Here is a 24,531-nt window from a genome sequence, read left to right as displayed (position 1 = left end):
AAAAATTTTGAAGGTTTTTTTTTTTTTTTTTTAAGTGAGAGTTTTTCATTTTTGGCTTTTTGCGGGGGTGGTGACTTTTGTGTGGAAATCGTATATTTTTTTTTTTAAATTTTTTTGTCTCACTTATAATTTCTTTTCCCTGAATTATTTTTCCGACTTGAAAGCAATTACCCCTTCCAACCGCCGTTCTTTTATCAAAAATCCTACCACGGGATGGGGGGGGGGACCCACTACGACTGACCACTCAAACCACCCACTACGACAATTGCAACCAATGACCACTCAAACAAATGACAATTAATAGGGAAAACAAGATGTTGGGCCACCAAGACTGACCATTACACATACATAGACGTGGATGAAAGGGTAGCGCATTGCTTTATTCAAATAAAGCACTCAACTTAGTCATATGATATATAGTTTTATAGTCAAATCTCATCGTCAAGCTGCAGTGTGAAATCATGGGCCCCAAGGATGGAAGAAATTAGAAATCCTTTGCGCTGAGGAAGCTGACTGATCCTCTCCAACTCTTCCTCCGTCAATGACCAATCGAATATCTCAAGGTTCTGTTTCATTCTCTCCTTGTTGAAGCTCTTGGCTACTATACTCACGCCTTGTTCATACACCCATCTCATGGACACCTGCCGTTTCATACATCACAAGTTGGACCTTTATAATCAATAAATTAAAAAAAGTCACAAATAAATGATTTAAAAATATGTTGCATTTGTCATGTGGAGCCAGATCCTAGTGGCTCGGAGAATTAACGGGTTGGTCGTCGAGATACAAATTTTAAATTATAAAATATCTTCCTAAGAATGTTTTAATTATAAGCAAGAAAGGGAACCTGAGCAGTTGTTTTTCCCCTAGCCTTGGCGATATCTTCCAGGACATCACACTCCACAATTCTGTTGTCTCCCCATTTGGTCCCATTCGCACCCAAAGGAGAGTAAGCAGTAATATGGATGCCCTTTGCGTTGCAGTGCTCTCGTAGCTTCTTCTGCTGCCAAAGCGGGTTCATCTCCACCTTTTCATTACATATAATAATCAAATTGGATGTGAATCATATTATATCTATAATAAATATATTGCATCAGACTATGTTTGTGAGAATCAAACTTACTTGATTGACTGCTGGAGGAATTTCGGCAATTGCCAGTGTCTCCTCGAGCATTCTAGGAGAGAAATTACTGACACCAATGGCTTTAGTGAGGCCCAGTCTCTGACACTCTTCCATGCCTTCCCATACTGACTTGATGTCCAAGGGCATTAATATCTCTTTTGGAACTGGGGTTTTACGGATCTCTTGGCTCAGTTTCAATGGCAAATGTATCAGATACATGTCGAGGTAGTCCAATTGAAGGTTCCTAATTATGCAACCAATAAAAATCAACGATAGTAAAAAATTTTTATGAAAGATTTAGAGGGGAATCCCGTTTGTATGTTTTGGGTTTTTGTAAGCACTACTGGGGGGATGTATTACCGGAGACTCATCTTGATTGCAGGCACAACTTGATCACGGTCAGTATAGCTGCTCCATAGTTTAGAGGTGATGAACAGATCATCCCTGGACTTGATGAGACCGAGGCGCAGAGCTTCAGCTATGGCTTGGCCCAGAGGCTGCTCGGATCCATAGGCGAATGCCGTATCAAAGTGGCGGTAACCGGCTTTGATGGCTTCGATAATTGCCAACTTGGCCGTTTCTGGGTCGGCCGGAGGCCAGGAAGAAGTTCCCATGCCAAGTACCGGCATGGTGAGTCCACAAGCTCCAAGACTCACTTGAGGTGACTTTGCCATTTTCCTAACTCCTACCCGTTGGTATTTCGTCTCTACGCTTGAGAATTCTCTCCCTCCCCCAACACCTCCTTATACTCTATACACAATAATCCCAATTTGGGAGGATGGGTTTGACTTTTTTGGACACCCCAAAGGTGGAAAATTATTTTGAATTGAATTAAGGGTAACGGTTAAACGTAACCGTTTAAATATTTCGAGCTTCTAGATGGGATCCAAATATTGACCGTTTACCTGGATTACGGCATCGCTCAACTAACTTAAATCTGGCAATCGTACGTATGGTTGGGATGCTTGTAGTCAAGTTTGTAGCTAACTTGAGTGACCCATGTAAGGGTGAAAATGTGCTGACTTTGCAATAGGAATTTATAACTCAACCGATATGTTTAATTATCATGTGAGAATGATTTTACATAAATATGACCCGTGTATTACACGCAATAACACGAGATAACCCGTTTAATAAATAAATTAAATTAAATTAAATATGAATAACATAGATAATTTATTAAATAATTATGATCCATTAAACTTGTTAGCATAATGTCAATTTATTAACATAATTCTAATGCATTAAATTTGTTAACTCTCAACCTAGCTATTGAAATTTTAAGTTTTAAATTTAAATTTATTAATGTATTTTTTAAAATACCTTTTTGCTTTAACTTAAAATTTATTTTTTTAATATTAATTAATTTAATTATTTAATTTTAATTATAATAATATATGTTAAGTTGAATTGTATATAATTGGTACTGATAATCTATTAACACTACTTCAACCAATTCAACTGATCTCAATCTATTAATATGCTTTTTATCCATTAAATCTATTAACATGAATATAACCTGTTTATTCAAATTTTTAATTTTTAAATAAATTATTTTAAAATGCTTTTTAGCTGCTTTAACTTTCAATTTTTTTAAATTTTAATTAATTTAGTTATGCAAACATCATTACCATATGTTTATAATATAAGATTAAATTAAAATTTTAATTTTACAATTTTCTATTATCTTATTTAATATTTTAAAATATTATATATAAAATTTTACTAGGTTAACTATTTAATTTTTTTTTAACTATATGATATTTATAATTGGCTAAGGAGGCAGGGCACACTAATTTTAGGAATCATGAAATGAAATTAAAGAAAATAGTTGGTGGGAATAAGAAAAGGAAACATACGAAATAATTGGACCTTTGGAAAAAGCTTATTTCTGAATTCAAGTAATTTTCTTGGACAATTTTTTTCCTTTATAAATATATGGAGATATGTATATGTATAACTTCTCCATTTATTTAATATATTTTTGAAATATTTAAGTATATTGTATTGATAATTTATAATATTTTTTTTTGAAAATTTTTTATTTTACATATTATTAGATTTTTATCATTATTTTCTTTAACACATACACTCAAGCCATTGATGGTTGGATCAATGATAATGGGTTCTTAAAAGGTGACTCAAGAATTATTATAAATTGTTATATTAAAAGGAATAATATTCACAATTTTATTATATTATTAATAGAGGATATCAGGAAATTATCTCAAGATCTAAATATTTATAATTATTATCATATTTATATAGAATTAAATGGAACAACAAACTGTTTAATTAAGAAATGTATTTGTAATTTAAAATCAATTATTCGATGATTAATTTTTTTTAAAAAATATAAAATTTAGTTTTAAAAATTATTGTGACTCATCTTTCAAGAGAATTTGTAAGTATTTTAATTAGTAGTCTCATTTCATAAAAGAATAAAAAAAGAAAGAAGTTAAAAACAAAGTAAATTAAAACTAAAATTAAAATGAACGCCTTAACTATAGGCAAAAAAAAAACTAAAAAAACTGGTAAAGATCCATGACATGAATGAAGATAAAATGAAGTGGGTCCCATTTGAAGAAGCGGCCGCCTAATTGGCTCCTTTTCATCAGAGTGCAGAAGCGGAAATTTTCTTTCCAGCGAGATCCAGAAATCCAAAAGTGCGGAAATCGCACATGGAGTCAAAAGTCAGCCAGAAAATAATGAACTAACCCCATACACTAAAGCCATTGTTTTGTGGATTCTAGCCGTATATATTGACCTCAAAGGAACTGTGGGTTTCGCACAAGATAAAACACAGGAAAGATGATAAGCATTCCAGAAATGACATTAGGATCCACAGGAAAGGCCATCCCTCTTGTGGGCATGGTCACAACTGTGTATCCTTTTGCTCCATCAGAAACCATGATAGATTCCATTCTCACTGCAATAGAGTTAGGTTACAGACACTTCGACTGCGTTGCTGCGTACCTGTCAGAGAAACCTCTAGGTGAAGCAATAAAGAAAGCAGTGAAGCTGGGGCTCATTAAATCGAGGGATGAGCTTTTTATCACCTCCAAGCTTTGGTGCAGCGATGCACATCATGACCGCGTCCTCCCTGCACTACAAAACACACTCAAGTAATAAACCAAACACTTCTAGCATACCCGTGTCTTTATATAGCCGTACTATTATAGAATCTCATCTATACTTTCTTTTTCTAAGAATCTTCAACTGGACTATCTTGATCTCTATCTCATTCATTGGTCGGTAAGCCTGAAGCCTGGGAACTATGAGTTGCCTGTAAATAAGGATGGCCACCTTCCTATTGACTTGGGGTCTGTTTGGAAAGCCATGGAAGATTTTCAGAAGCTCAGCCTCACAAAGGCCATAGGTGTAAGCAACTTCTCATGCAACAAGCTCGAGGAGTTGCTCCAGACAGCTAGCATCCTTCCGGCAGTCAATCAAGTGAGTGTTTTATTTCTCTCAGCTTTGCCATGATATTCTTGTATTACTCAGAATTGGGATTTGATGAAGAGATTATGAGTGGGAAGTGAACGTGATTTGTTTGTAAAGGTGAAAATGAACCCACTTTAGCAGCAGAAGAAGCTCAGGGAGTTATATATGTGCGGAAAAGGGTATCCATATCACGGCATACTCCCCCTTGGGTGCCAAAGGAACACTGGGGAACTGATCGAGTTATGGAATGTGAGGTGCTCAAAAAAATTGCCAGAGAAACAGGAAATTCAATTGCCCAGGTAAATACTCTATAACCTTAACCACTGCTAAAAGTCAATAAATATTGAAGAGAAAATAATCCAAGCATATATGTTTAAACTGCAATGGCTTGTGGAGCAGATTTCATATACATGTGATGAGGAACCATAATAATTAGATGAATTGTATGGAATGGACCTTGCTGGTGCACAACCTTTTCGGATGTGATGATCCGGTGACTATCCGAGTCGCTAACCAATCTTCTAGTGTCACCTTCTCTATTGGTGGGTATCTTGGCTCTTTAGGAGAAGGATCCCCATCTCTTGTTCTTTTTCCTTCTTTGGCTTGAGTAAAATGTTGGAGGTTGCGTGGCATACACAATTGGCTTGACATATCTATGTTAGGCGACGCGTGGCCAACCAATCCTGACGTTTCCTGTTGATGTGACAAGATAAGGATTTCCTTTAAAATTTGTTCCTCGGTATTTGTACCACATGATCTGTGTTATCGATCCGATAGCTTCTTCCCAGTCATCATTTTTAGTTCTTATAGGATAGGTCAAAGGCCGGGTCTCGGATCACTATAGGTTTAAATGGAGCCGGGAGGCGATATTCGACTGATACAACATCCGGGTACCCTTTCCCCTAAGAGACATCTTTTGTAGTGAAATCCGTCATTTGACTTGAGTGAGTAGACAGACTTATGAGTTGGCCGTCTTCTATAGTCGGTACCTCCAATGCCCTCTTTTGCAACCAAATGGGTTTGAAACATCATGTGTCGAGAGCTGGTTGGGCGCAAAACCTTCGTGTTGCAATTCATAGGAAAATATTATGTCATACACACATCGCCTCGAGGAGCGGCGACGCTTAGGGATTTGCACAAGGCGACACAACGTGCACTACTGTCTTTTGATCTTCCTTTAAGAATCTTGCTTTGTTTGAGCACTTTGCTTGGATGGGCATTTCACCTTGTTGGGCATTTTGCCTAGATGGGCATTCGGTCTTGATGGGCATTTCGCCTTATTGAGCATTTCGCCTTGATGGATATTTAGCCTAGATGGACATTTCATCTCGTTGGGCATTTCGCCTAAATGAACATTTTGCTTAAATGGGTTTTTCACTTTGTTAGGCACTTGGCATTGATGGGCATTTCACATTTTCTGATCCTTTATAGACTGGAACTCTATGGGTGGTGAGGTTGTGTTTTTCGGGTGTATGTGCACGAGGGTAGGGCAGTACTACTTTGTCCCATAGCTTTGGCTCTTGGGCATGCTTACTGCCATGCCCTAATTTTCTTCCTAGGAGTTGAGTGTGCCGATAAGAATTGTTCTGCTTTTTCTTGCTGTGTTTGAGGGTAAGCTGAGTTTTTTCTATACTGTTATGTTTTTCTTCCATATTTCTTTGTATTTTTTCTATTGTGCAGATGGAGTGTGACATCAAGGATTTTGGAAAGCAGAATGGTGAATTTCATGACCTCATTGCTGAAACTGACTAATTGAGGCTAGTTGGGTGCTTTTTTGGCACCTAAGGCTTTTGGTCGGGTGCTTTCTTGGCACCTGACACTTTGGTTGGGTGCTTCTTGGAACCTAAGGTTTTGGCCAGGTGTTGCTTGGCACCTAAGGCTTTTCGATTGGGTGTTTTTTTGGCACCTAAGACTTTGTTGGGCATTAGGCCTGGCCGGGTGCTACTTAGGCACCTTAAGCTTTGTTGGGTGCTAGGCTTAGCCGAGTGCCACTAGAGCACTTTAGGTTTTATTGGGCTCTAAGGCTAGCTGGGTGCTACTTAATCACCTTAGGCTTTGTTGAGCTTTGCCCTTAGTCGGGTGCTACTTGGACACCTTAGGCTTTGTTGGGTTCTAGGCCTAGTTGGGTACTACTTGGGCACCCCAGGCTTTGTTAGGCGCTAGGCCTAACCGAGTGCCACTTGAGCACCTTAGGCTTTATTGGGATCTAGGTCTGGTCGGGTGTTACTTGGTTACCTTAGGTTTTATTAGACGCTAGACTTGGTCGAGTGCCTACTTAGGCACCTTAGGCTTTATTGGGCTCTAGACCTGGTTGGGTGATACTTTGTCACCTTAGGTTTTGTTGGGCTTTGGCCCTAGTTAAGGGCTACTTAGGTACCTTAGGCTTTATTGGGTTCTAGGCCTAGCCAGGTGCTACTTGGGCATCCTAAGCTTTATTGGGCGTTATGCCTAGTTGGGTGCCACTTGGGCACCTTAGGCTTTATTGGGCTCTAGGCTTGGTCGGGTGCTATTTGGGTACCTTAGGCTTTATTGGGCATTAGGCCTAGCCAAGTGCCACTTTGGCACCTTAGGCTTTATTGGGCTATAGGCCTGGTCAAGTGCTATTTGGGCATCTTAGGCTTTGTTGGGCATTAGGTCTAGTTGGGTGCCTACTTGGGCACTTTAGGCTTCTTAGGCACTTTGGCTTGGCCAGATGCTATTTGCACACCTTAGGCTTTTTAGGCACTTTGGCTTGGCCGAGTGCTCTTTGCACACCTTAGGCTTCCTAGGCATTATGGCTTGGTCGAGTGCTCTTTGCGCACCTTAAGCTTCTTTAGGCACTTTGGCTTAGTCGAGTGCTCTTTGTGCACCTTAGGTTTCTTGGGCACTTTGGCTTAGCTGGATGCTTTTTGCGCATCTTAGGCTTCTTTAAGCACTTTGGCTTGGTTGGGTGCTCTTCATGCACCTTAAGCTTCTTGGGCACTTTGGCTTGGTCGGGTGCTCTTTGCACACCTTAGTCTTCTTAGTCACTTTGGCTTTTTTTTTTTTTTTTTTTTTTTTTTTTGCGGTCATGCGATGCGCAACAAATCTGTTTTGGAAAATACAATAGTTGATAATTGTGCTTCCCTGTTCAAGGATATTTGCTTCCGAACAGATCGAGCTATTTGGTAAGACCAAGTAGTTCTTCTTTGGTGGTCCCGTCAGCACCTCTTCGTCCACTGATAGTGACGGGCAGTTGGGCCGCCAAGATCTAGTTCTTCTCTTTTCTGAGCCGATCAATAATTCTTCTCAACTCGTCCAACTAACTTCAATACTATGTTAGGTAGGGTTCAATCGTCCGTTATGGCTGCTCATAAGTTTTCAGGGCAACACTCTCGCCATTAGTGTGTTTAGCTGCCCATGTAGTCACCATGGTTGGCTTTTTGTTTCATTCCCATGGACAACACCAATTATTGGAGCATAGCATTTTCGAATGTGATGATTTGGTGACTATACTAGTTGTTGGCCAATCTTCTAGTGTCACCTTCTCTGTTTGTGGGTGTCTTGGCTCTCTAGGGAAAAAAAATTACCATATCTTGTTCTTTTTCCTACTTTATAGGCTTGAGTGAGACATTGGAGGTTGTGTGGCATACACAATTGGCTTGGCAGATTTGTGTCAAGGGGTGTGTGGTTGACCAACCCTGACGCTTCCTATTGATGTGACAAGATAAGGATTTCCTTTAAGATTTGTTCCTCAGTATTTGTACCACATGATTCGTGTTAGCGACCCTATAGCTTCTTCCTAATCATCATTTTTAGTTCTTTTCGGATCGGCCAAAGGCCAGCTTTTAGATCACTGTAGGTTTAAATGGAGTTGGGAGACGATATTTGACCGATACAACATCTAGGCACCCTTTTTCGACGTTCCCTAAGAGGCAACTTTTCTAGTGAAATTCACCACTTGACCCAAGCGAGTAGGCAGACTCATGAGTTGGCCATCTTTTATGGCTGGTACCTCCAGACCTGAAGAATTTTGTGAGGTTGTTTAGTAAAGAGGACAAGACATTAAAGTTTTGACCATGATAATGACTTTCTACAAGGTTGAGGTACATGAGTTGGGCCTAAAACATGTACTTTGACATTGTCAAGGGCATGTTCAAGCCTTACCTTCCCTCAATGCTTTTATATGTTATGTTGACTTATCTTTACTTAATTTGTAATAAAACACCAATGAGAATGAGAAAATGGGGATAAATCACAATTAAAGTGGGTGAGAAAATCACGAAATTTCCAATAAAAATCATAATAAAATGGAAAATCATCAAAAAAATGGAGGAAAAAAAAAACTTCTCCAAAAATCAACCAACAAACTTTCTTCCTTGAATTCCATATCAAGCACCAATGAAATAAGAAATGTAGTATGATATTTCAACAAAATTCACTAACATTTTAATCCCAAGGGATGAGTTCTTTCTTGTTGCAAGAATGATCCACCAATGTTAGGTTGTTAGGCATAGTCAATTCCTTGAGTAGTAATATCATAGGAGATTATTCCCATACAATTCCAACAAGTAAAAACTAAAAAAACAATTAGAACCTAAAATTTCTTTCATTTCCTAAGCTACCAAATAGCCTAAAACATGAGGAAAATGAGATCCAACCAAGTCATAGTGTTTTTTTTTTTTTTTAAGTAAAGAGTATACATACAACTAAGCACATGTACTTGGTTATTGAATTAGCTTTCGTCTATTAAATTAATATTTTTCTCATTTCCTTAGTAATTAAACATTTTGGAATATAATATCCTAATCTTTTAATAACACTTTTCAACCAATTAATAAACAAAAGAAGAGATGTGGTAAATGAAAATTAAATTTGTTTTTTTAAAGAAATGGAGTAAGTTTTCTTACTAAAAGATTATTCGCATAATGGAGAAAAGTTTTTCGATCTCTTAGACTTTTAACTTTTTGCTTATTTATATGCACCTTTGCAGCCATACAATTACCATACAATCAAAATGGAAAAGAAAAAAAAAAAAAAAAAAAGAAGAAAACGTGAAAAAAAAAAAAAGGGAGTATATGTTCCCTTTTACAATCAAAATGGAAAAAGAAAAAAAACATGAAAAAAATGGGAATATATGGTTATAAACCCAAAAATTTGTTTCAATTTTATTTTTATATTGATTTTGAGCCCAATTTTGTCATTAGATTTTAAATCACGATTACATGTGATATTTTTTGTCCACTCACCCTTTAATTATTAGTTTTTATTATTTTGTAAATTATTTTATTTTTATTTGTTATTATTATATTATATTATATTTTTATTTATTTATTTTTTATTTTCTCTCTCATCTCTCTTCCTTTTTTTCCTCCATCTACCCTCACCTACCCCTCATACCTTTACCCATACCCCCATGTCCAAGGCTCCCCTATAAGTTCTCTTGATTTTTTTTCTTTTTTAGTTGGCCTCTCCCCAAACCCACACAACAGTCGGCCATATCCCCATTTCTCATTTTTGTTTTGTTTTGTTTTTTTTTTCTTCACCCTCCCAACTCGGACACACAAGTGATCAACCCCCAGATTTTCTTTTGCATTTTTTTTTTCTTCTCCCTACAACTCTCCCCTAAACACCCAACTCCCAGGCTGGTGGCCGGGCCCCCCACTTCTTTTTCCCTATTTTTTTTTCTTCTCCTCCCCCAACTCCACTCATAGTCGAAAAAACCCACATTCCCCATTTTCCACGAACAACCTTTCTAGCATAACCGCCACCTCCACTCATTTTTTTTCCATTTTTTTTTGTTTTGATTTATTTCATTTTCTTTTCCTACACTTATACCCATTCTTTCTCCATCCGCTACCCTCACCGTCGGCCACTGCCAGCCAATCATTGCCGGTTAGCAATCCGATCATCCATGGTTGTTCAAAAAACGTGTAAATTTCCTTTTTAGTTTATTTTATTTTCATTTCTTTATCTTTATTTTTTTTATTTTGGTTTGCACAATAATTGATTTAGATTGAGTTTAAAATATTATTTCTCTTGGTCATGTGTATTATTAATGTGGGCTTGTTAATTGGTTATTTGTTTGGGCTTGAGATATTATTTCATTTGGTCATGTGTATTATTCACGTGAGCTTGTTAATTGGTTATTTGTTTGGGCTTGAGATATTATTTCATTTGGTCATGTGTATTATTAATGTGGGCTTGTTAATTGGTTATTTGTTTGGGCTTATTGGATTGAGCTTGAGATATTATTTCATTTGGTCATGTGTATTATTAATATGAGCTTGTTAATTGGTTATTTGTTTGAGTTTATTGGATTGAGCTTGACATATTATTTTCTTTGGTCATATGTATTATTAATGTGGGCTTATTAATTGATATGAATTTTGAGCCCACAACGTGGGTGAAATTTGTTGGATGATTTGAATATTTGATATGAGCTTGACCAATTTGAACTATTTAATTTGGACATAAGACAATTGTGGTGTATATTAAATTAGGCTTGGATTATGGAATATTAAATTTGGGCCTAATGTGATTTATTTTAATTTGCCATGTTTTGGGTTTGATTAATTAAACTTAAATTTTGGCTATTAATTTGAAAATTTTATATTAGGGTCTATGACACGTGAGATATTTTTGTTAGGTTATATTTGTTAATTTGGGTCCATTTTTAATTGGTGAAATTTGTTGAACTAATTTGAAATTTAAATTTGGACTTGAATATCTATTGTGAATTTTATACATTTCTAGATATTTATATTTGTGTTATTTTTGTTTTTGTATGGACCTATTCTGCAATTTTGTTGGCTGGGTACAAATTTATGACACGTAGAGTATGAAATTTCATGGAAGAAAGTGAGATTGAAAAAGTTGTAGGAAGACATTGAACTTGTTGTAAGCTTATTTGGCTACATATTTTGTTTCTCACTTTTATGTGGTTTTATTTCTATTGATTTCTGTAAATATTTATTTGTGTATATTTACTTGTGTACACAGAATTGGATATCGAACAAATCGAAAAATTTTATTTAAATAAGAGGAATAATTCAATAATTATGTTTTAATAACATAATAATTTTAAAATATTCTTCTAAGTAAAAGAAAGATTTTTTTATTAATAAAAATTCAGAAAAATGCTTTTAGAAAAATCCAAAAAAAAAATGTTTTTAATAGAATTTGAAAATTTGTTTTTTAATAATCATTGTCTAAAAAATTCATTGTTTAATAAAAATTGTTTTATAAATAAAGTTGTCCCAAAAATTAATTTTAAATTAAAAATTCTTTTACAAATAAAGTTATATATATTTTTTAAATAATTTGTATAAGTCACTTTTCTTAAATAAAAACAAATTGAAATATTTTTGTAAATAAAATTATAAAAATTCATTCTTTTTTTTAAAAGCAAGTAAAAATAATTTTTTGTTGCCAAATTGAAATTTTGTAATAGATTTTTTTTTATACAATAAGTGTAAAAAAAAATTGAAAATTAAATACAAATGAGATTGAATCAAATCACTTGAAGAAAATATTTTGATAAATAAATAAATTGAAATCACTTTTCAAATATTTTTTAATTAGTTCAATAAATCAATTTGCGTAATTCTATTTGTAATTTATTTTGTGCATTCTTGTAATTTTATTTTGTTATCACTTTTGTGTATATTGATTTATGTTATTAATTTTGGTATCCATGATTAATTAGTTAATTACCACAATTCATTCAATTCGTTTAGTAGAGATCATATGTATACGGGTTTAGAGGGGTGCTACGACTCATCACCGTACATTCCCAATGGGTAACCTGATCCCCGGACTCAAACTCGATTTTTCATAGACCTGTTTTTCTTTTAAGAGTCACACTTATGGTTTTTTTTTTTTCTTATTTTGTTTTTTTTCTTTTAAAAAAATTAAAATAAGTGGTGACTCCAAGTTTGTTTTCTAAAAATCAAATTTTCACCAAATAAATGAAAATCGAGTCATGTCATCGACTGGGAACGCATCGAGCAAAATGCGATGTCCATAATGATCCCTTTTGCAAACAAATTGGAAAATGAAGGAAAGAAAAGAAGAAAACCTGAAAAAGACGGGAACGGATGATCCCTTTTACAATCAAAATGGAAAAGAAAAGAAAAAGAAGAAGAAAACACGAAAGGATGTGAATATATTGTCCATTTTACAATCAAATTGAAAAATAATTTTTTTTTTTTTTTAAAAAGAAGTTATGGTGCCATTTCCCTCACATTTATCCTTGTCTACGTGCATCATTAAACACATCCACCTCATCTCTCCATACATCCAACCATTTTTTTTCTTTTTTTGTAAAAAAATAAAGTTTATATGTAAAAAGATTAAATTTCCCTTTTCTTCGAACATCCACCTATCATAAACTTAATCTCATTTTTCTACTCATTTTTTCTCCTCTTTCCTTGCATCTTCTTACTCCTCAAATTTTTTTTTTTTTTTCTAATATTGAAATTAAAAAAACTTGAGTAAGAAGATGAAGGGAAAGAGGAAGGAAATGAAGAAGAAGAAAAGAAGAAAAATAGAAAAAGAAAAGGGTTAGAATTTTAGAGAGTGGACAGAATGAGGCTAAAGTAGAGGATGTTTCCAAAAATTTATATATTTATATATATATATATATATATATATATATATATATATAGATGTTTATTTAAAAAATAGAGAGGTATAAAGAGAGTTTTTGATTGATGCATTTAAATTTCACAATATATTTTTAAATTATTTATAAATTTCATTATCAGTTGGAAAAGATTTATATTTTAATAAAATAAAAGTTTTTAAGTTTATAACCCATTTAAATTTTATTTTTTCTAAAAATAAATGAAATGTGAGACATATCTCTTTTGGAGTAATTACCGATATCTATGGATGTGAGACATATTTCTTAATGTGATAACTAGCCTTAATCTTCTTTGATGGGAAGAAGAGAAAAAAATAGTGATATATTGTAATTCTAGAGGGAGAAGAGTCTCTACACTATAAGAATAAGTTTGTGAGTTTTCATCGGATATAAAGGACTTACGAAGGAATAGTCAACGAATCCTTATTTTATATGAATCTAATTATCATGGTGGGAGGTACTATCTTAAACTTTCATTTATTACTTGCAATTTCATTTATTACTTGCAATTATGAAGATTTTTCTAAGGTATCTTTCTTATTTTTATTAGGTGTCAAACAATCCCTAATTAATATCATCAACATTTCATTAAATATGACATGTTTTTAAAAATATTCAAGTTAATTAACTCTTTCTTTTTATTTTTAATTGCTTTAAATTAAAGATTAGTTCAGTTTGAAAATTATGAATTTTAAGAATTACGAAGAATTAAATGGGAGAAATTTACATAAAGTCTTGGACCGTTTCCACAGTTCTTGAGGCATTAATTTTGTTTTACTCTAGTTTTCATTAGGCCTGCGTACTGGGATGAGGTTTTCTGGGTCTTCCTGCGAATCAACAGCAGCGTCTGAAATCAAAACCCACTTTCCCGAGCTGTTGGATTTCTTCTGATGGAGTAATGAAATCAATGATAACTACGTATTGGAAATTTGGAATCAGCGAAGAAAATCCAAACAACTTCGTTTTCCCGACAGCGAGGGCACGACAGACAAGCGTATTGAATCTGCCAGTCTGATAATGCCACTACATGCTAATTCAATCGTTTCACACCCACAAGCCTAAGCCAATCACTCGTCTCCCACAAACAACATCCCTGCCGTTTATTTAATACATTTTCGAAATAATATTTGATTATCGGTATTAATAATTTTTAACATTTTATTTGAAAATCTTTTATTTTACATAAGATTAAATTATTATCATTATCTTCTTTAACACGTACACCCAAATTACTGATGGTTAAGGCAAGACTGGAATTTGATGCGACGTCATATTCTGGATAAAACAAGGGGTTAAAAGACACAGTAGATTGAAACTAGAAATAAAATGAGCGCCTTAAAACCACGCCACCAAAAAACCAAAAAAAACAAGTGGTTAAGACCCACGACATGAATGAAGATAAAATGAAGTGGGTCTCATTTCAATTGGCTCCTTTTCATCAGAGCGCAGAAACTGAAATTTTCTTTATTGTGGAAATCGCTCATGGAGTCAAAAGTCAAGCAGAAAATAATGAACCAACCCCATACCCTAAAGCCATTGTTTTGTGGATTCTAGCCCATATCTATTGGCCTACAAGGAGCTCTGGGTTTCGCACAAGACAGAGCAGAGCAAAGATGAGAAGCATTCCAGAAATGGCATTAGGATCCACAGGAAAGGCCATCCCTCTTGTGGGCATGGGCACAGCTGTGTATCCTTTTGCTCCATCAGAAACCATGATAGATTCCATTCTCACTGCAATAGAGTTAGGTTATAGACACTTCGACTCTGCTGCTCTGTACCAGTCAGAGAAACCTCTTGGTGAAGCAATAAAGAAAGCAGTGGAGCTGGGGCTCATTAAATCGAGAGATGAGCTTTTTATCACCTCCAAGCTTTGGTGCAGCGATGCACACCATGACCGCGTCCTCCCTGCACTACAAAACACACTCAAGTAATAAACCAAACACTTCTAGCATACCCGTGTCTTTATATATATAGCTGTATTATTATAGAATGTCATCTATACTTTCTTTTTCTAGGAATCTTCAACTGGACTATCTTGATCTCTATCTCATTCATTGGCCGGTAAGCCTGAAGCCTGGGAAATATGAGTTGCCTGTGAATAAGGATGACCTTCTTCCTATTGACTTGGGGTCTGTTTGGAAAGCCATGGAAGATTGTCAGAAGCTCGGCCTCACAAAAGCCATAGGTGTAAGCAACTTCTCGTGCAAAAAGCTGGAGGAGTTGCTCCAGACAGCTAGCATCCTTCCGGCAGTCAATCAAGTGAGTGTTTTACTTCGCTCAGCTTTGCCATGATATTCTTCTATAATTCAGTATCGGGATTTGATGAAGAGATTATGAATGGGAAGTGAACGTGGTTTGTTTGTAAAGGTGGAAATGAACCCACTTTGGCAGCAGAAGAAGCTCAGGGAGTTCTGTGCGGAAAAAGGTATCCATATCACGGCATACTCCCCCTTGGGTGCCAAAGGAACACTGTGGGGAACTGATCGAGTTATGGAATGTGAGGTGCTCAAAGAAATTGCCAGAGAAACAGGAAAATCAATTGCCCAGGTAAATACTCTAAAACATCAACCACGGCTTAAAGTCAATAAATATTTAAAAGAGTTAAATTGCGTTGACTTGAGCAGATTTCAGAGTTTCCGGTCAAAGTAGGTTTTTTTTGAAAAAAAAATTATCAATAAAAATCTCATGGACAAAATATTTGTCAAAGTCCGTACCTTACCAAATTCAATTTTATTTTTTCACCACGATTGGTAATTGTGATTTAAATTTTAAATTTAAATCAACGGTTATCAACAGTGGTGGTATGAACACGTGATAGTAAAGACAAGTTTGATAAATATCTGGTGGCAAATTCATTATAATGATATTGGGAAATATAATTATATTTGTATTTATTTTTTACAATTGGATTTTCAAACAATCAAAATTATTATATAACTAGATCAAAAATAGACTTAAAAGTCCTTTAATGTAGTGTCGGTCGATTCTCACTTGCTACCAAATTTATTTCTTTGCCTTTGGTTTAGCCAGAATCTGAAAATTCTTTCAAAGCAAATAGTTCCATTATGGGTGTTATGTGAAACTAAAACGTGTTTTCTGTTGAAGGTTTGTTTGAGATGGGTTTATGAGGAAGGGGTGAGCCTTCTTGTGAAGAGCTTCAACAAGGAGAGGATGAAACAGAATCTGGAGATATTTGATTGGGAACTGAGCGCCCAGGACCTGGAGAAGATCATTCAAATTCCCCAATTTAAGGGGTTTCCTGGTGTGGAATTTGTTTGCCAAACAGGCCCTTACAAGTCTCTTGTGGATCTTTGGGATGGGGAGATCTAGGTGATGCTCATACCTAATCTGTACGGACTTTAATAAAGAGAGAGTTTATGAATAAGTTTATTAGCTAGCCCATCTTCATGATTGGGAATGGAATTCTGCACATGGAAGGATTTTCATATCATGTGGCCAATTGCCTTTGAATAAATTTGTTTTATTTTCAACATCTAGTTATAATACTTATAATATCCAAATTTGCGGGTTTGGTATTTTTATCTTTACATCATCCTTCCCGATCCTCCTTGAATTTTTATTAATTTCAAACTGAATTAATCAACCTTATTTGAATATTGTTTTTTAAAATAGTTTAAAACAATTTTCCAACTTAAAAACTATTCAACAAATTTTTAATTGAAAATAATTTTTTGATGATTTATTCTACAAGTACTTTTGTTTCTTTAAAATAAATTTGAGTGCTTTTTTTTATAAAATATTATTAAAAAATAATTAAAAATATGGAGAATATTTTAGGACTTTTGTATAATATATAAAGAAATAATGGAGAATTACTTAATATAAAGAATCATTCTAAAAAAATACATTTGAAAATTGTTTTAACAATTTTATTAAGGTTTTATGGTTCCTAAAAACTACTATGAAAAGAAAAAGATAATAAGAAAAATAATTTTTTTATGTTTGATTGTCTTATGAAAAACATTAAAATAAAATAAAATATAATTAAAATAAATTAGAAAATGATATATTTTTAAATTATTCAATTTTTATAGAAAGTTAAAATACTTAAAATAAATTTAAAATAATATTGAATTTAAATATATTTTTTTCCTTTTCATTTTCCTTAAAAAAAAATTTAGGAATCAAAATAGTTGAATTATATCTTTGGTTTCTAAACTTTTTCACAATCTTATAAAAAGGGATTTCAACTTTCAAAATCATACAAAATTAAATTCATTTAAGGTAGTATTTGTTTTTTTACTTAATTCTAAATAAAACCTTAATGTTCAATAGTGTTAAATATTAGGTTGTTTGTTTTTATAGTATTTTATTTTATTAATTATTAAAAAGTAAAAAAAAAAACTAATATTTTATTTTTCTATTTTAAAAAATCTACATATTTTGGTTTTTTCATTTTAGTAAAAAATTTATAATAAATCATGAAAAAATAGAAAAACAAACAATCTAAATTTTAAAAATAAATTACTTTCAATAAAAAACAAAAAAAATAAACACCAAAGTTACGAACCAACTTGACCAATACCACTTGACAAGCTAAACTCTCATCATGATGAATATTTACACACACCATGCTCCCGTACAAACAACTTAACATTTTGTTTTCTTTCTCTTTCTATGTTTTTCAAATACCTTAAAAAGTAAAAAAGAAAAATGAAGGTTCTTTTACCCACACTCCGATTTGGTGTAAATAAACTTAATCACATATGATTTTTGTGGATTGATACTTTAATGAATTTATTTTTTAGAGAGATTTTGGGTAGGTGTAGTTAATGCCTCTAGAAAAATAAATTTTATTGAATGAATCATCCTTTATCCCCACTTTATTTTGAACTGAAGTATTAATGCCAATTTAAAAGCATTCATGATTTTCCAATACTAGCTAAGGAGGTGGATCGCTGTATCTTCAACTCGGGCCCAGTATCTGATACATCACTTTCTCTGAATCTTGACTCCGTCCGCTTACAAGTTGGAAATGATTGAGTGTTCTGTGCAATGCAAGTAAGCCGTGAACTTTTTCTGAATAAACAATGCAATTAAAAGACCACCCACGAAAGAGAAAATAAAATGATCATTGCGCTTAACTACTCCCAGATGTGGAAAAGGATAATTTATTTATTGCTATTGCTCACTTTGTCACGCATCACCCGGCTTTTGAAAAAATACAAAATTGCAACTGCTGTTGTGGCTTAACATGTTTGAATAAATCCAAAATGTTTGAGATCACTGCCGTCGTCAGATAGTGTTGGTCATTTAACGGTAAGTGTCAATTAATGTTTAAGACTAATACGCTACTAGTATGTGATAGGAGCGGACACTGATGGTTTGGGAATTATATTCCTATAAATGTAAGTCCCAGAGGAAGTGAGAATTTTCACGGGATAGAAGAGCAGAGAAAATGGCAAGCATTGGAAAAGCCATACCTCTGGTGGGCATGGGCACAGCTGCGTTTCCTTTTGCCCCTTCGGAAACCATGAAAGACTCTATTCTCCATGCAATAAAGGTTGGGTATCGACACTTCGACACAGCTTCTGCTTACAACTCCGAGAAACCCCTTGGTGAAGTCATAAAAAAGGCTTTAGAGCTTGGGCTCATTAAATCGCGGGAGGAGCTTTTCATCACGTCGAAGCTTTGGGGAAACGACGCACACCCCCACTGCGTCCTTCCTGCACTGCAACAAACACTCAAGTATTAATCCAAACACTTCTAATTATCATGGTACTTTGCATATTTGATCTTTCTTCTCTATTAATTTTTCATTTTGGGTTTGGTTTATGTAGGAATCTTGAACTGGAGTACCTTGATCTCTATCTCATTCATTGGCCACTAAGCATGAAGCCTGGAAATTTTGAGTTTCCCTTGAAGAAGGAGGACCTTCTCCCCATGGATTATGCGTCCGTTTGGAAAGACCTGGAAGACTGTCAGAAGCTCGGTCTCACCAAAGCAATAGGTGTAAGCAACTTCTCAAGCAAAAAGCTTGATGACTTGCTCCGCATAGCCACAATCCCTCCGGCCGTCAATCAAGTGAGTGTTTCATTTCAGGCAGCTCTGCCGGAAGTGTTGTGCTTTAGTAACATTGAATTTCCTTTCATATAGTTGAACTTTTTATAAGATGAGAAGCATGGGTGTATCAAGAAATAAACAAATCGACGAATCTTTTTAAGAAAAAAACCACTAATCATAACTACTGTTTGGGAAGGTGGAGATGAACCCACTTTGGCAGCAGAAGAAGCTTAGGGAGTTCTGTGCAGAGAAAGGAATCCACATCACGGCCTACTCTCCTTTGGGTGCCAGAGGAACACCGTGGGGAGGTGACAGAGTTATGGAATGTCAAGTCCTGAAAGAAATTGCCCAAGCAAGAGGCAAAACGATTGCTCAGGTAAAATTCTCTTGAGCCTTAAAAATTGCTTGTTTCAAGTATATAGTAAAAGTGCCGTTACAAAGATTGAAAGGACATAATCCAACAGCATCTTGCTTTCTAGCTTCTACATCAGTTCCTTCCAAAATTTTCAATTAGGAATAACTCGTTCGGCTGAAACTCACTAATCAAGTTGACCCTTGTTTGCAATTTCTTAGTTAGTGGATGCACCATTGATTGTAGGGTTTGATTTAATTTTTCTTTCTTTTATCCTTTTTCATATAATGATGTGACTGCTTTTACTTAAATATTGTAGTGGAGATATATTGTATGTTGACCGAGAATCCGAGAGCTACCCCACAAAGTCACAGTATCCAATGTGCTTTTCTTGGCCTTCATGTTCAAAATTTATTTAAAAGACAAAAAAAAATTAAAAAAAAATGATTTGTTTATCTTGGTGGTGATTGTTTTTGCCACAATCCGAATTTTCTCGTGTTGATTTTGAAGGTTTGTTTGAGGTGGATATACGAACAAGGTGTGAGTGTTATCGTGAAGAGTTTCAACAAGGAAAGAATGAAAGAGAATCTAGAGATATTCGATTGGGAGCTAAGTGTGGAGGATATACAGAAAATAGATCAAATTCAGCAATTTAAAGGGGTTCCAGGCCTGGAATTCATTAGCGATGAAGGCCCCTACAAGTCTGTTGTGGAGCTGTGGGATGAGGAAATTCAATTCTGATTAAAATGAGCATGGCTGAGCACCACTCCCAATTGACTTGAAAATAGCTAGTTATATTTGTGAATGAATTGAACCTTTTGTGATCGATCAATTACTATTTGATAAAATTGGGAAGAAATTTAGAGGAGGGCTATCCCCAATGAATAGCTCGTCACCTTTGAATGATTGTGTGCTCTTTTTCTCACAGCTAATTGAACATCCATAATTTTCATATGGCTCTGCTCATAAATTTTTTTCCCCATAAAGCAAATGTCGTCAATCAATGCCAAAAAATAGCTCATATAAGCCGGTGCTAGGAGAGGTGGAATATCTAGCCAAGAGGTTCCCCTTTAGCACAGAAATAGTTCTCCCAGCCACCACTCTACCTGTACCATACTTTTATTATCAAATATTTTAAAATAGCTCCTCATTTTTCTTAAAAATTTCTTAGTGTATCTTTTATATTTCTTTGTAATTTTTTGAAAATGTTGTGAATTTTTTTTAGCGTTTTAAAAATCGGATCGGATCAACGGGTCCAACTTATCTGACTGTCAGTTGGTCACCAGTCCGGTCTCGATTCACCCTTTTGAACCGGCCAGCCTCTAAACCAGCCTCAAATCACTGGTACCGACTACCGACAGTCAAATCGGTGATCCAGTTGACCCGATTGGTTTTTGTGGTTTTTGATGAATAGAACGGTTGAAATGAAAATTTTACTTTTTGTTTTTTGCCTTCCCTTTCTTTTTCGTTCTTCCAACCTGTTTTCCCTCTCCCATAATCGTTGCCCCGCCCACTTTTTCCAGCCCGTTCTCTCCCCTCCACACCACCCCCCTCCCCAAAACAGTTGTTGCCCTGCCCACAGCAAAACAGTCCACAAGACTCCACAAACCACCCCTCAGTCGTTGCCTCGCAGCTCGTTCTCCCCTCCGCAATCGTAGCCCCCTCCCACACCAAAACAGTCCACCGGACTCCACAAACCAACCCCACCATTTCCAGCTCGCGTGCTATTGCTCCCGTCAAACTCCCACCTCCAGCCCAGCCAACGCGACATCGCCGACCTACGAGGCCGCTCCGACGGGCATAAGTCCGATTTTTGTTTATTTCTTTTATTCTATTACCTTATTTCCTTATTTACCTTAATTTTTAGATTTGTAATTCTTTTGACTTTATGATTTAGATCTTTTACTCTATTACCTTATTTCCTCGTTTCCTTATTTATTGTAATTTTTACATTTGTAATTCTTTTGACTTTATGATTTTTAAAATTTATGCTTTTAATCTAAATTAATGAAAATATTAAATAAATTTTTGAAAATAAAGTGTCCTTATATTTTAAATAAATAATTTTTTATTTTAAAATAAGTTTATGATTTAAAAATAAAATTTTAAATTTTAAATTAATCTTTCTAATTTTAAATTAAAATTCCTATTTTAATCTAAATTTATTATTTGAAACTAATTTTCTAATTTTTAAATAATTTTTATCATTGTTAGTTTATTGAGCATTTGTGGATATAGGATAGTAATTTTTTGATAAAAGTGTTATATTGATTTATATTATCATTGTATTAGAAATATGATATAGGATGACTTAGTAGAATTTATTATTTTTATTTTTTATAATTATTTTTAATTTTAATAATATATAAAATATATATTTATAATGTCACGGATTCGACTTGTGAACTGTGAATTGATAATTTTTTCGATTTGATCACTAGTTCGGTTTTAAAAAAAACATTTTTTTATTTTTAATATATAAAAAATAAATATTATTTATAAATAAATTAATATTATAAATTTGTATACTTTATTTTTATGAAAATATTTCTTTTACTATATGTCTATATAAAATAAAATATTTTTTATTTAATATTATATATAATATGGATGGGATGAGATAAAATCATACTCTTTAAATCAAGTGAAATTTAAGGTTTTAGATTTTTTTGAACGAGTATAGCAATTTTTGAAAATAATTGAAACTCAAAAACAGAACTATGTACCAAAAAATAATATATTAAAAATGGTTTAAAATGAGTCATGACTCTATTATTTCTCTTTTATACACAAATATAATTTTTTTTCTTTAAGATAGAAAAAGAGAAGAATCAATAACATGAAAATTAATTACACTAAAATTCAACAAAAAATAAATCATTAAGGCTAGAGTACATGCATGAAAAATATGTGTAAAAACATAGTTATCTATCATAGGAAAACCCGATGACAACAACTTAGAGTTACTTAAACATTTTCTGTTAGCTTCTATTATTTTAAATTTTTTATGGAGAACTTCATTTGTTTTTGCACTTCTTGAAGTCCAACCTTCCTTAACCACAATCCTTTCTCTTGTGTCTTGCATTATAAAGATTTAAATTTATTGATATGTATTAATAATGTAACAATTCACTTTGGACATATCAAAAATAGGTCATCCCTCTACTAGTTCAAGCTCACAAGCTACATGAAAAAAAAAAAAATTCACTTTTCTTGGTTTAATCTTTTATTCCATAGCAAACTTTATACCATCCCAATGATTAGGTAGAGAATGTTTTTCGATTGATTCCTTTTTAGTAAAAGGAGGTAGGTAATGTATGAGGCTTTGATTGATTCTTTTTTAGTAAAAGGAGTTTCATATGTCCTTAGGTCTAGTCTCATATTGTTCATGATACCTATGTGTAGCATCATAGTACATTTTGGATTCATCTTGTAAGTTAAATATTGGTTTTTTATCACAGTTTTTTTTAAGACAATTGGAGTGTATTTAAACATTGAGACAACAATGAAAAAATTGAAGAGAAAGACTGGTGGGAGGAATAATAAATATTTTTTTGTTTGCCCATATAGTAAGAGAAAAGAAAGAATTTCAGAGAAGAATATTTTTGCAAAGTAGGTAATAATTATTGAGAAGTAAAAAGAATAAATCAATAGGAGTTATAAAACTATTTATATATAAATATATGGGAATAATAAATAATTACAATGTAGGTAATGATGCTTCCAGTATTAGTAGTTTCTATAGATATTTTACAAATATTTGATCTCAATTTTTTTATTTTTTTCGTAAAATAAAAATAGGGTTTTAAACTAAATCATTAATGAATATTAAAAACAATTTTTGGTTCACCATAAATAAGACTTGTAAAATGTTAATAAATATTAAATGGGTTGGAAGTATACAACAAATTTATTATTTAAATGTTTAAAATTTTTAAAGTTAAATTCAAGTACTAATAGGAAACTCTCTATATAAAGATTGGCCTAAAGATTTATTTCTTTTAATATATTTTAACTTAGTAATGCATGAGAATAAATTTTTTTTGAAAGAGTACCATTGAAAAATAAATATAATTGCTAAAAATGTTTGAGCATAACTCTTCAATTAACCTTATTTTTTTCAATATGAATTATAATTATAATTTTTTTAAAAAAAAATTGAATATTAATATTTTTTTTTTCAAACATATTGCTAAAGTTTATTCAACATTTTTTTTTAAAATATGTTAACTATTTTGATTATTAATATAGCTGTTGATTAAATATAATTTCAAAAGGGAAAAAATCTATACCTATACTCTATATTATATATAAAATATGGGTGGTTGTAAAATATTTTTTGGTCTAAAACAATTCTACTATATATATATATATATATATATAGAAAACTCTTAAATTTTATTTTAATTATTTTGTTAAGTATGATTAAAATTGTTATTGGGAATGGAATTGTGCACATGAAACGATATTTTCATATTATGTGGCCAATTGCCTTCCAATAAATTTGTTTTATTTTTAACATTTAGTTATAATACTTATAATTTCCAAATGTGCGGGTTATTTTCACATCATCCTTTGCAATCCTTAGAAAGCTCCTTGAATTTTTATTAATGTCAGAACTAAATTAATACTCAATATCAAATTTCTAATTTTGAATCTCAATGTTGATGTTATTGTTCATGCACTTGGACCTTATTTGAATATTGTTTTTGAAAATAATTTAAAACAATTTCCAACTCAAAAAACACCTTCAATAAATTTTTAATTGAAAATAAATTTTTCATAATTTATTCTACAAGTATCTTGTTTCTTTGGAATAAATTGAATGTTTATTTTTATAAAATATTATGAGAAATAATTGAAAATATGGAGAATATTTTACGACTTTTGTATTGTATATAAAGAAATAATGGAGAATTATTTAATTTAAAGAACCATTCTAAAAAATATATTTGAAAATTGCTTTTAAAAGCTTTATTAAGG

At 33.2% G+C, this 24,531-nt stretch overlaps 4 protein-coding genes across 4 annotated transcripts; 3 read left to right on the top strand and 1 right to left on the bottom strand.

The window, feature by feature from the left end:
- Nucleotides 1–354: 354 nt before the first annotated feature.
- Nucleotides 355–1,797, bottom strand: LOC100233130 (galacturonic acid reductase). Its single transcript, NM_001281196.1, is given in 4 exon segments — nucleotides 355–641; nucleotides 848–1,027; nucleotides 1,124–1,367; nucleotides 1,484–1,797. Coding segments are annotated over 4 exon segments (951 nt in total). The 3' UTR covers nucleotides 355–428.
- A 2,155-nt stretch (nucleotides 1,798–3,952) lies between these two features.
- LOC100268152 (non-functional NADPH-dependent codeinone reductase 2) lies at nucleotides 3,953–6,319 on the top strand. The gene is made up of 3 exons (XM_059736269.1): nucleotides 3,953–4,248; nucleotides 4,384–4,576; nucleotides 6,248–6,319. Exons 1-3 carry the CDS (start codon nucleotides 3,953–3,955, stop codon nucleotides 6,317–6,319), a joined length of 561 nt encoding a protein of 186 aa, XP_059592252.1.
- An 8,226-nt stretch (nucleotides 6,320–14,545) lies between these two features.
- Nucleotides 14,546–16,703, top strand: LOC100264447 (non-functional NADPH-dependent codeinone reductase 2). Its single transcript, XM_002285185.5, has 4 exons — nucleotides 14,546–15,099; nucleotides 15,188–15,431; nucleotides 15,540–15,719; nucleotides 16,278–16,703. Exons 1-4 carry the CDS (start codon nucleotides 14,561–14,563, stop codon nucleotides 16,500–16,502), a joined length of 1,188 nt encoding a protein of 395 aa, XP_002285221.2. The 5' UTR covers nucleotides 14,546–14,560; the 3' UTR covers nucleotides 16,503–16,703.
- A 1,798-nt stretch (nucleotides 16,704–18,501) lies between these two features.
- On the top strand, nucleotides 18,502–20,451 carry LOC100242453 (non-functional NADPH-dependent codeinone reductase 2). The gene is made up of 4 exons (XM_002285183.5): nucleotides 18,502–18,881; nucleotides 18,974–19,217; nucleotides 19,393–19,572; nucleotides 20,059–20,451. Exons 1-4 carry the CDS (start codon nucleotides 18,592–18,594, stop codon nucleotides 20,287–20,289), a joined length of 945 nt encoding a protein of 314 aa, XP_002285219.1. The 5' UTR covers nucleotides 18,502–18,591; the 3' UTR covers nucleotides 20,290–20,451.
- Nucleotides 20,452–24,531: the final 4,080 nt, after the last annotated feature.

The sequence above is a fragment of the Vitis vinifera genome, chromosome 1 (assembly GCF_030704535.1).
Source record: "Vitis vinifera cultivar Pinot Noir 40024 chromosome 1, ASM3070453v1".
NCBI lineage: Eukaryota > Viridiplantae > Streptophyta > Magnoliopsida > Vitales > Vitaceae > Vitis > Vitis vinifera.
This window is presented reverse-complemented; position numbering and strand designations above follow the sequence as displayed.